Source organism: Diadema antillarum, unplaced genomic scaffold (genome assembly GCF_040938485.1).
Source record: "Diadema antillarum isolate AM-2024a unplaced genomic scaffold, OU_Dant_1.0 seq00001619_RagTag, whole genome shotgun sequence".
NCBI classification, from domain to species: Eukaryota; Metazoa; Echinodermata; class Echinoidea; order Diadematoida; family Diadematidae; genus Diadema; species Diadema antillarum.
This window is the reverse complement of record NW_027272331.1, coordinates 256,698-268,073: the sequence shown is the minus strand read 5'-3', so window position 1 is coordinate 268,073 and position 11,376 is coordinate 256,698. Positions and strand designations below refer to the sequence as shown.

Sequence of the window (11,376 nt, the reverse complement as noted above, 5' to 3'; positions counted from 1 at the left end):
AAAGAAGAAGAAGAAGAAGAAGAAGAAGAAGAAGAAGAAAAAGAAGAAATAGAAAAGAAGAAGAATTGCACGTCTTTTAACCAAGGGAAAATATAGGATCTACGAGGTTAGGCATACGTAAGTTGCTTGAATGTATTTAAAGGCGAGTTTCTTGAAACGCGGTCCTGCTCGTAAAACGGTTGGTTGTATGACGCACCTTGTACTCTAGTGGAAAAAATAATTGAAGCTTGTACCATTATGATGGCTTATTGCAACTCAATACAAGATATCCTCTTACTATGAAAAGTGTTGTAACACATATTATTAGGTGTTACCAAGGAGGTTCTAGAGAATGGGGTCACAACCGTCTTATTTCCTTTGCTAGATTTTCGAAGCCGCCGCTCAAAAATATTTGAAGCATGTGCTAAACAGGATCTGCCGCGCAGATAGGAAGCCAATTGACTCGTGTCTCATTGTATAATCACCAGCCACTTTCAAAGGAAGATATTTCTTTGTGATGGTAATTACTTTTCGCGATTCCTTCTTATAATAGGTAGGTGGTACAGACATGAGGATGCGCAAATAGAAATTGAGCAAAAAACGCTGAAATAAAGACGAAAAATACTCGACTGGTCGTACCCGGTCACTAATCTGATATATCTATTAATAAAGAATTATACTTGAAGATTATTACATATCAGTTTCATTTGTGGAAACTAAGCGGAAAAGTGATAAAACCAGCTTTCCAGGATGGTACAGTTTTAAACATTTTCACATGATACAGCTCTGATTAACACTTCTTTTGCGCAAATTTCTGGACGGAATTGCTTTTTGTTTTACATGCTTTATCATTAATTGATATCTAATTTCATTTAATAAATAGAGAAGCAAAATATGGCCAACATTATGATAACGTTCAAAATTAATCTTCAGAATGCTCAGCAAGACGGCGGCAAGGAACATCGATCATCAAAGGCACAAGTGCACCTGTTGAATTCTTTTGTGCATCAATAGAAATCTGACAATACTGTTTGAATAATTACAGCCAGTTGGAACTCCATGTATAAAACCTCCTTGGTGTTACCAGAAGCGGTTAATGAACTCTTAAGCTGAGAGTGTGGACAAAATATGGCCCACATGATAAGTTAATCGTCGAATAGCCTTTGTGCTTCCTTGCTGTGGATGCGTGTTCTTCTTATATATTTACTCAGCATTGGTTATCTACTCTGCTCGTAAAACTGTTGATTGTCTGCCGCACCAACCGTATATAGTACTCTCGGACGGAAAACATTTTAATATTTGAAGCATTGATATCACTAGGATGTACTGCTACTGAATAAAAGATATCCTCCTTACTGCAGTGTTGTGGAGTTATTGTTCTTCTTGTTTCCAGCATCGGTTTTAACGAAAACCTTAATGAGAGTGTGGCGCAAGATATGGCCTGCATGATCAGTAGTCGAATATGTGATACTTCTTTGCAATGTCCATCTCTTGTGTGTTCTTTGTGTTGGCGCTTATATATACGTATAGCGTTGGATATCTATACTTCCGATGTGAAAGGCTTTCCTATACAAATCAAGAATGCAACAATTTGGAAAAAATTCTTTATTGCAATAGCCCTGAGCCCACTCTCTTTGCTAAAGCAATTCAGAGAGTTTAGATATTTTATTACAATCCCATGTCGCCTGTTGTAATATAAAATAATCTGAATATCAATTTGTCTTGATGAATATGCACAGAATCCCAGAGTGGCTACTAACTCTTACACATCGACGTACATACACCACAAATATGGATTTCCTGTGATTTTTGTCATTTATTTTACTTAAAATCTTTTTTGTCGATAGCAATTCATTTGTCAATGAATGTATTAAGTAATTCATATCACGGTATTAATTTAAAGGGATGGTAAAGTATTGGTGGAGATGAGGGTTGGGAGGGTTATCAAGCATACCATTTAAAGAGGAATTCAGAGTTTATTAGATGAAAATCGGTTTTGGAATTGCTCAGATATAAAAAAAAAACCAAATTAAAACAAAGCGATCGTATAATAAAAGATGGGTCCCACCTTTTATTAGGATTGCTCTGTTTCGGATATCTCTGCTATTTCAAACCCAATTTTCATTAAACAAACGTTAAATTCCTCTTAGAATTACACAATCTTTCATTTTATTAGATGTTTCTTATCACCTCACCCTAAAATGTTAGAAACCAAAACTATGCGATTCCGTTAAAGTAATTGAGCTTTAGAGTACAAGTAGAGAAAACCTGAATATCTTTCGTTAATTGTGTTTACTCGGAGAAAATATAGAATACTGTTAGAGAACAGAGGTAACCAAGTTATGAAGAAGTTGAGGACTTCAGAAGCTGAGTCAGGAAGTCAAAATCAAGTTCTGTTTGTTTAGATATCATTTATCGCATGCATGTCTAACCTTGAAATATAAGAAGTGAAGCACATCTAACAAATTCTGTATGTACATAGGTCTACACATCCAAACAGCAATAGATTTACAGAAGTGAAGCAATTTGTTTTTGTTGTTCACGTGTGGAGGCTTGTTGCTTGTGTACGCATGCGCTGTATGCGGGGTTCTCCCACAATGTGAGTTTATTTGTGTGTGTGTGTGTGTGTGTGTGTTTTGTGCCTTGGGAAGGGTGCCGTGTTCCCTTCTGTTTGATGTGTTTACCTTTTCTTTATCCTTTTTTAATATTCAAAATGTTTTCTTTCATTCGTAAAATTGACAATGTGGAATTTATGTTGTCATAATCAACTTTGTATTGTTTTGCGAGCAACTAATTTGTATATTATTTTTCATATGAAAAAGAAAGAAAAATAAAAAATTGACAAAAACAAAAAAGTGTGTGTGTGTATGTGTGTGTGTGTGTATGTGTGTCACTGTCTGAGTGCGATTGTGTGTGCGTTTCGATATGTGTGGCATGATGAACCTTTTTTTTTTAGCGACGGTTTTGGATCTGCAAATATTATACTGAATTAATATCACTATAAGGAATGATAAATAATAATTGGAGATTAGCAAAAAATAGATATATATTTCAAAATATTCATAATAGCCTTTCGTCCAGGTTGTTTTTTATCTTAATGAATGGCATTTCTACGGAGTAAACTTTATTCTTGTTGTTGCTGTTATTTACTCACCCTGTATAGCGTAATTGGACTTTGTCAATATCTCCTGGTTATGCATAATAGGTAACTTACGATAGGAAGACAGTTAGTGAGTCTGAATGGCTCGGTATTTCATTTTAAAATAATGACTTTTTGACGGATTCCGATTAATGTTTTTTTTTTTTCTTGTTGGTTGCATATGACAAATAATAAGCATATATATTAAAACAAGTTGTAAAATGTTGCACTGGTTTTATTCAGAAATCAAAGATTCGAATTAAACGATGATTTTGATTATTGTTTGAACGTATTGGAAGCTGCCAGACAATCTGTGTTGGTTAACAACAACAACAACAACAAAAAGGCACAATGATACATCAATATTGATAATACCATTATGTGTGTGTGTGTGTGTGTGATTTTCCATGGCCAGTAAAGTTGTTGTTAAGAACGATTGTCAGTTTCTGTAAGATAATTTCTCTTACTTTTTAATCCAAATTGTAGGTGATTGTAAAAGACATCAATTATGTACTGTCTTCTTTCTTTACCATGTTTTATTCACCTTTTAACCCCATAGCAGTCTGTGATTTATGTTTTTGTTTTACGCGTTTTATTCGGTTCAACGATACACCTACATCTGATTTTTGTCGTATTGTTAATAAATCCAGTTCAGTTAATAAAAGCCATAATACATGTAACGTGAAAATCGTGGTGCTTGTATTGCCCCACATAAAAGTTGAACCGCCGCGAATAACATCACGCTTTATAAGGTATTGGAAATACAGTAATCGGTTTAAAGTATTTTGTAGAATTCAAACTTATTTACAGGAATATTTATAATGTAAACAAGCAATATGCCTTAATGATAATTCAAAATCAAATCTAACTAAGAATGATGACGTAATAGGCCTATGTTTCCTCTCTTTAAATTTGGGCGTAAGTACATTACTAAAGTACTCGTAACAATCCTTGGGCGCGCTCTATTTTATTGCGCACATGGTGAGAAGGGAGACGCTCTACGTCACAATGGCTTATTGTTAACTTGTCCGAGTTATGTTTATGGAACATCTTGCTTGGTTACAGACTCCTCGATTGTGATGTGGAAGGGAAGGTCGGGGGGGGGGGGGTACACGTCGCGCCCAGATGCAGAACTCTTATCTAAGATTGTTAGCTCGTTGTATCTTTATCTCTCTCTCTCTCTCTGCTGTAGCTGTGTGGTTGAAAATAGCCACTTTCTTCATTACTTCACATTGTTTTTTGTATCTGAGGGGAAAATTACAGCAATTGCTTGTAATAAGGCTACATTGAGGCAGCCATATTACATGGGATATTGAATTCAAACATATGGCTTCCTCAAAGAGTTTACTTCATGTTGGATGTGCCTCTGAAATACACTGCAAATAGTGCAATTATCTTTCACTGAGTGTTCCGTCGACCCAAAAATGGGCTCTGGTGCATCAAAGGGAAGCAGATCTACGCTAATAAACGTCAAGAACGACAAGAACACCACCGTTTTCGATAATCGTAATATTGGACGTGCTCAGAGAATCTCCTCCAAGTCCCCCATGCATCGGGGAAGCGGTCGCCCCGATTCCACTCCAACCACACCGAGCACCGCCATCTTTCCCACCACATCCATGTTCCCGCCCAACGTACAGTCTATCACGGTGCAGCCGGCCACGTCAGAGGAAGACCCGATGTTGACCAACCGAGATGCCGCCAGTCCTCCGCTGAGTTCCGTGTCTTCGCAGAACAGCTCTAAGAGCGTGTCCGACGAACTGGACAACCTCAGGACCGAGCTGGACCAGGTCCTGATCGGTCACTACTACGCCATGACCAAACCGGCCTCGGGCGTGCTGCGCAACGCGGAGATAGCCGTCCTGGAAAGGCACAACCAGCTGAAACCTCTCCCTCTCGACTACCAGCCTCCCGTTAATAACCCGGATATGATACCAGGTCCTAGCAAGTGGGTCCGACCCGAGGACTTAATTCGGCAAGAGAAGGAACTTCTGCAGAAAATGACGAAGGAGCAAGAGGTAAAGACAGAATCTGAGACGGGTAAGCGAACACAAAAGACTGCATATGGCAGGCAGGGTGAAGACAAGACCTCAAGTAATCCTTCAACCATGGCAGTATGCGACCTTGAGTATGACGATGATCAGGTATTTTTATGTCATTTTATATTTGTATTTATATGATATATTTTTTTCTTCGTAATATATCATTGTTTTGTCAGCGATGTACAGAATGAATGCGCAGGTTCAAATTCAACGATATGTTCCATTCTACTGTTTTTTGTTTTGTTATGTTTCGTGTTGGATTAACGAAGAAGTGTCAGACATTTGCTCTGATCGATTTTCTCGTAATCGGTAAGACAATTCGCCAAAAAAAAAAAACCCAAGAACCTCGCAGGCTTTTCTTGACACTGCCTTATATTTCGTTGATATCGGAAAATAATCCTGCTCTGAATTTGAGTGAAACTAAAAACAATATATGTGCACAATCATATACCTCTGTGTGTGTGCGCGTGTGTGTGTGTGTGTGTGTGTGCATTGGGCAGGATGTTAGTCCAAAGGTCTGATATAATGGATGAAAAGAAAATCATATAATGAAAAAGTCGATCAGATTCTCACAACATCTCTATCTCGTGATTCTGTGAATCAGTTCTATAATACAAATTGTTCTATGGGATACGTAACAGGCATGCTTACGTCCACCATTTTGATTCTTATATCATCCTCATAAACAGTGGATGCACAGTGTGTGATTTGTATAACACCAGCTCGAAGTGCACGAGCTGAAATGCCCTTGCTTGTGATATTGTATGTCTTCTTTCGTCTGTTGTTGCCATGACTACACTAATGTCTCTATGATAAAGAACAGACACAAACCACAAACAGCGAAGAGCGGACGATAAGCAACGTGAGGGGTCAGTCATTGGAAGTTCGGCTCTTGTTGCCTTTCTTTTAAATTTGGTTGCTGGAATACCAGCTCGTTTCAGAACGAAATACAAAGCTAGATGATGTCAGGGTATAACTTGGGAATATATTTGTTAATATTATGTTGGCTTGTGTCAACAAGCGTGGCCGAACCAACACGTAATGAGAACAGGAAAGGCTATTTTCACTCCGCATGTATGCTTGCTTTGCTTAATGACACTATATCTGTAACGCTGACTTCATTAGAATCAAACCAGATAAACGGAATATTTGAAGAAAATTGAACAGGAAATATAACATTTTGTGGAGTGTCATAATAATATCATGTTTAAGCAAATAGTGATAATCGTGGCAACTACACATCATCAAAATAATAGCGGTGATCATATGATCATCTCCGTCACCATTTAATCCACCCTTTCTGTTTGTTTAAGAAAATATAAAGAGAAAATGTTTTGGTCGTTCTAAAGTCTTCTCAGATTATCACATCAATCAATCTGACACCAATGATTACTCTTATTTAGTACTATCATTAAAAAAAGAGAGAGAAAAAGATGGAAAGAAAATTAGGGACGATTTATGGACAGGTTGAAGGGAGACTACTCAACGTGATTACGTAAAGTACTTTTCCAAAGAGCGCATGTGGTTGTTCCTAGTCTTGGTAGGGCCCAATGTATACACTGTGTCACCGTTCGTAGCTTAACTGCAATGCATTTCTCAATTTAGGTCCCATGTTGATAAAATGTATACATATCTGTTCATCCCATTTCATATCATTTATCAGAGCCAACTAAGACATGATGGTGACTCGACGTTAGCGTCTCCAACAATTATTCCGGTCTTACGGGACTTTAATATAAGCTAATGGGGTTAGGGTCGTGATTCAGGGTTTGAGTTTAAATTTGATTTCAGGATAGGATTAGGATTAAGGCAATGTTTGTGGGTAGAATTTTAGTTTGGCCTAGCCTGCAGATAGGCCCTACTTCATGGGAGCAATAATTGCTCCCATTATTGTCGAAGGAGCAAAATAAATGTCATGGAATGACACCTAGCACCATGTGCCGTTCGCTGCCTCATCCACACATGTCTTCGTAGTATGCATGTTTGTTTGTTTGTTTTTGTCTCTACCACCCACTGATGGCACATCACTGAGGCAGAACAGAGTGACCGGTCAGAAGCCCGCAATCAGAATGTCCGTTAAAGTGGACATGGTTGAAATCGTGATATGACAACAACAATGATGTGAGGCTTTACTAGCTGCACGAAAGCCATCTTGCGGCGGTATCAAGTGCAGAAAAGTCGAAAACGTGCACGCATGCCGCCCTTCGTTGGTACATTTGGTGTGTTTGGAAACCTGTTTCAGCTACAACAGAACTACTGAAAAAGCTCAGTTGTGCCTATACAGCAGAAAGGCGAAAATTCATTGAGTTAAATGCTTTATTCATCACGCAATTGTTCTTTCTCATCATAGGGTCGGACGTATACTCAGTATTATACAGCGTACCTTATACATATTAAAGTGCAAATGCTCGATCAGATAGTTCAGATTCATTCCACCGAAATTTCTGCCTGGCATCTCCTCTTAAATGCTTGCTTTGGATACGTGTGTTGTATTGTGCGTTTCCCCTTCACTTCCCTCAATCACTTCCAGTCACTCGACCCTTGTTAGTGAGGAACGCGGAGCTCACTTCACTTTCATCGTCATGTCTCGTTTGTTCATTCGCACTCACAGAACAGGGGCGACTTTGATGTGGTCAAATTCAGGGCTGTCAATGTGGACAAGGTGAGATGGGTGGAAAAACGATCGCTTTTAACCCTTTCTTTGCCAATGAGTCAAAATGTGCCCATATTTCACACACAAACTTACGGGCAGGTATATGATGTGGGAGGCAGAGGGTTAAATCATCTCCTACTCGGGGAAAATTGCATGATTTTCTCGCCCCCTTTTGTGTCACTTAAACAGCCACGAGAACAGCCTCGATGAAGCATGCTTGATTGTTCGCACGATTTTTATTTCCGTGCGGTACTTCATCAACAACAAATACATATGTGTATATAATATATGAAGAGTTTTTTTCCAAAAGGCCTTGTATCAATAAAGAAAAAAAACACCACCTTGATCTTTATTCACATGCTTCTTTAATGTTTTCATGCGACGACTTTATGTCCAATAATAAAGGTATTCCCGCCCAATTTCGTCAGATTTGCATTCGATTTGTAAAGATGCGATCATTCAGGTTCGAGTGAATTTGAATGACCACCGGAATCAACATTCAAAAGGTAACAAGTCCATTCAGCATGAAATTTCATGAGTTTCTCAAATAAAATTAAACAAAAGAAAAGGGCGTTTAAATGAAAAATGCATGCGCAACGCAATCAAATCCACATCAGCACCTCTGTGAAGAACGTGGCAAATATTTACAACACGATGGGCAGTGTTTTGCGCTGTTGTGTTGTTCTTTGTATAGTTACTCATCTGTTTGAATATGCAAACTTTATGCACCTTAACATGGGACTTTTGTCTCATACTAGCTATATGAATTAGCTCGTTCTATTGTTTATCTCCACTTTTTTACTCATACATGTACATATCATTTATACGCGACTTCGCGGCTGCTAGACTAAAGTATACGTGAATATCACGAATTCGGATAGAATAATGGATTTTGCATTTGACAATCAGCAAGACTACAATATTGGCGATATTCCTGGACGAAAATGTCTACAGCTGAGCTGATTGTGGGATCCTATGATATTGACACGGGGAAGGTATAGGAATGTAAATTTTGATGTGGACATAAAAGAAAATCTGAGATATCGTCACTCCCTAAATCTTACATCCACTCTGTCAGGGGACAAATTGAAAGTGGAAGAAATGTCGACAGAAAAGAAATGAATACAATACAATTGAAATTAACTGATGAGATGAATCTTTGAATTGATAATGAAATCATAATAATCCTGTCTATAATAGTGGGAAAAAGGACGCGTAGAAATGCATAGTAGCTTGTTTATTTTCATTGAATTCGAACGTTCGAAGTTGTGTTTCTAAAATGAAATTGAAATCAGAACTTGGGACAAAATTGAATGTCTATACCCAGCTGGCGCGAGTCGTCAAAGTGAATGAATTTCTTTCTGAATTGAATGAAATAGAGAGTGACATAAACGAAATTGAATACTCAAAGAGTTGATATGAACCATGAGTTGGTGAGAGTAGAGCAGTGACCATAATCGCTTGAATTTGAACGTCTTTTCATTGATTTGAATGCGAATCTGACGAAATTGGGTGGAAAAGCCTCCAGTACCCATTAAGCATAAAGAAAATGTGCCCTAGGCGAATCTACGTGTATGCATTATTTATCTTTAAGAATACATATTCTTTTGGATTATGTGGATTTAGCACCTTAATATAGGAACAAATATATATATATATATATATATATATATATATATATATATATATATCACACTGATGTGCAACGCGTAATTATTGCTTCAGTAACTAGCTTATGTGATTTTGTCTAGTTTTTTTTTTTAGATGATTCGTTTTTTTTCTACGATATTTCTCCTACTTCCTCCGTCTTTCTAAAGAATAACATGCTTAGAAATGAAACCTTTTTCATCACCTGATTTTTCTATTTTCTCACAAGAAATTCAATTAAGACTTTGAATAGTTTACTGCAATGGGACAACAAAAAGATGAATGCTGTTCTCTCAAAAAGTCTAATCTTATGAAAATTGATATCGCGTCTTTTCGAAAGGAACTCTTCATATACATAAATGAATGAATATGTGTAAACCATATAATATTATATGTGATATCATATGCATGCAACCATATCAATATCTATTATACATTGTACAAGCCGCACAGGTTATTAGGTACATTGTCACATTTTACTCATTCACGTGTCAATATCACACGCCACGTTTTCCTTGGTATCTGCGGAATTGCACACAAGTTTCCCTGTTTACTTTGGGTAACCAAAATATTTTTGTTTTGTCCGCCTAAAATTGCACCCCCCCCCTCCCACCACCACCACCACCATCACCATGCACCCCATCCAATGCAGAGTAAAACGGAGAGTCTGGATATCTACAAACAGGCAACATACAAGAATTATTCCTCGGCTGTGAAGGAGGAGGAGGCGACGAAGCGAAAGGAGTCGGAAAATAGGTAAAACATCACAGTCAATCCTTTAACCCTTTCTGTACTAATGACTCAAATGTGCACACAAATTTCACAGACAGACCTATGGACCGATAATCATGGCACTCAAATTTTTGATTGAGAAAGGGCTTCAAGGACAAGTTCACCCTCATAGACATGTGGGTTTTGTGAATGCAGCAATATTAGTAGAACACATCAGTGAGAGTTTGAGGAAAATCGGACAATCCGTTCAAAAGTTATGATTTTTTGAAGTTTCTGCTCAGTCACGGCTGGATGAGAAGACTACTATAGCTTGTGATGTCACATGTGTACAACGATATAAAGAAAGAATAAAGAAAATTCAACACATTTTCACTTTTCTCGCATAAGAAAAGAACACTCGACTTCTCTCTTTCAGAAAGCAGGGGAATAATATTACCTCTAACATATGTCAGTATACAAGTTGACGAAATGTGCACTTTATGCAAAAAGTTAAGTTTTGTGAAACTCTCTTTTTATTTTTCTCATATCGTTGTACGCATGTGACATCATGCACTGTAGTAGTCTTCTCATCAAGCAGTGACTGTGCAGATGCTTAAAAATTTATAACTTTTGAACGGATTGTCCGATTTTCCACGAACTTTCACTGATATGTTCTACTAATATTGTTAATTTCACTCAATCCACGTGTACACGAAGGTGGACTTGTCCTTTAAGTTTTCCAAGGTTTTTTTTTTTAATGATTATCTTTGACTTTTGAGATAATGCGAGACCTATTATGAAATATATGAGAGAACACATATTCTAAGACGAATTCAAATCTTATTTGATGAAAATTGGGTTTGAAATGGCAACCTCTTATGAAATACGAGAGAACATATATTCTAAGACGAATTCAAAGATTATTTGATGAACATTGTGTTTGAAACGGCTGCATCAATTTCAAACCCTTTGCTTTGATTTGAGATATCCAAATCAAAGCAATCCTAATATAGGTGGGACCCACCTTTTATTATAGGAATGTTTTGTTTTACTTTGTTGTTTTTTTATATCTCAGCCGTTTTAAAACCGATTTTCATTGAATAAGCTTTGAATTCCTCTTAGAATTGTATGCTTTTCTTTTACATTTTATAAAGTGAATCTAAGTATCTTGCAAACAGTTAAAAGCTAAATCCTCACCTCAACCA

At 37.4% G+C, this 11,376-nt stretch overlaps 1 protein-coding gene across 1 annotated transcript; it reads left to right on the top strand.

Moving 5' to 3' along the window:
- Nucleotides 1-4,542: 4,542 nt before the first annotated feature.
- On the top strand, nucleotides 4,543-10,220 carry LOC139711158 (uncharacterized). Its single transcript, XM_071623075.1, has 3 exons — nucleotides 4,543-5,262; nucleotides 7,772-7,822; nucleotides 10,113-10,220. Exons 1-3 carry the CDS (start codon nucleotides 4,543-4,545, stop codon nucleotides 10,218-10,220), a joined length of 879 nt encoding a protein of 292 aa, XP_071479176.1.
- Nucleotides 10,221-11,376: the final 1,156 nt, after the last annotated feature.

What these genes read in the sequence shown, in the direction of transcription:
- LOC139711158 (XM_071623075.1), top strand. Translation starts at nt 4,543, where the DNA reads ATGGGCTCTGGTGCATCAAAGGGAAGCAGATCTACGCTAATAAACGTC. An exon ending in TTGAGTATGACGATGATCAG is followed by an intron (nt 5,263 to 7,771) that starts GTATTTTTATGT and finishes TCGCACTCACAG; the next exon opens with AACAGGGGCGACTTTGATGT. An exon ending in GGGCTGTCAATGTGGACAAG is followed by an intron (nt 7,823 to 10,112) that starts GTGAGATGGGTG and finishes CATCCAATGCAG; the next exon opens with AGTAAAACGGAGAGTCTGGA.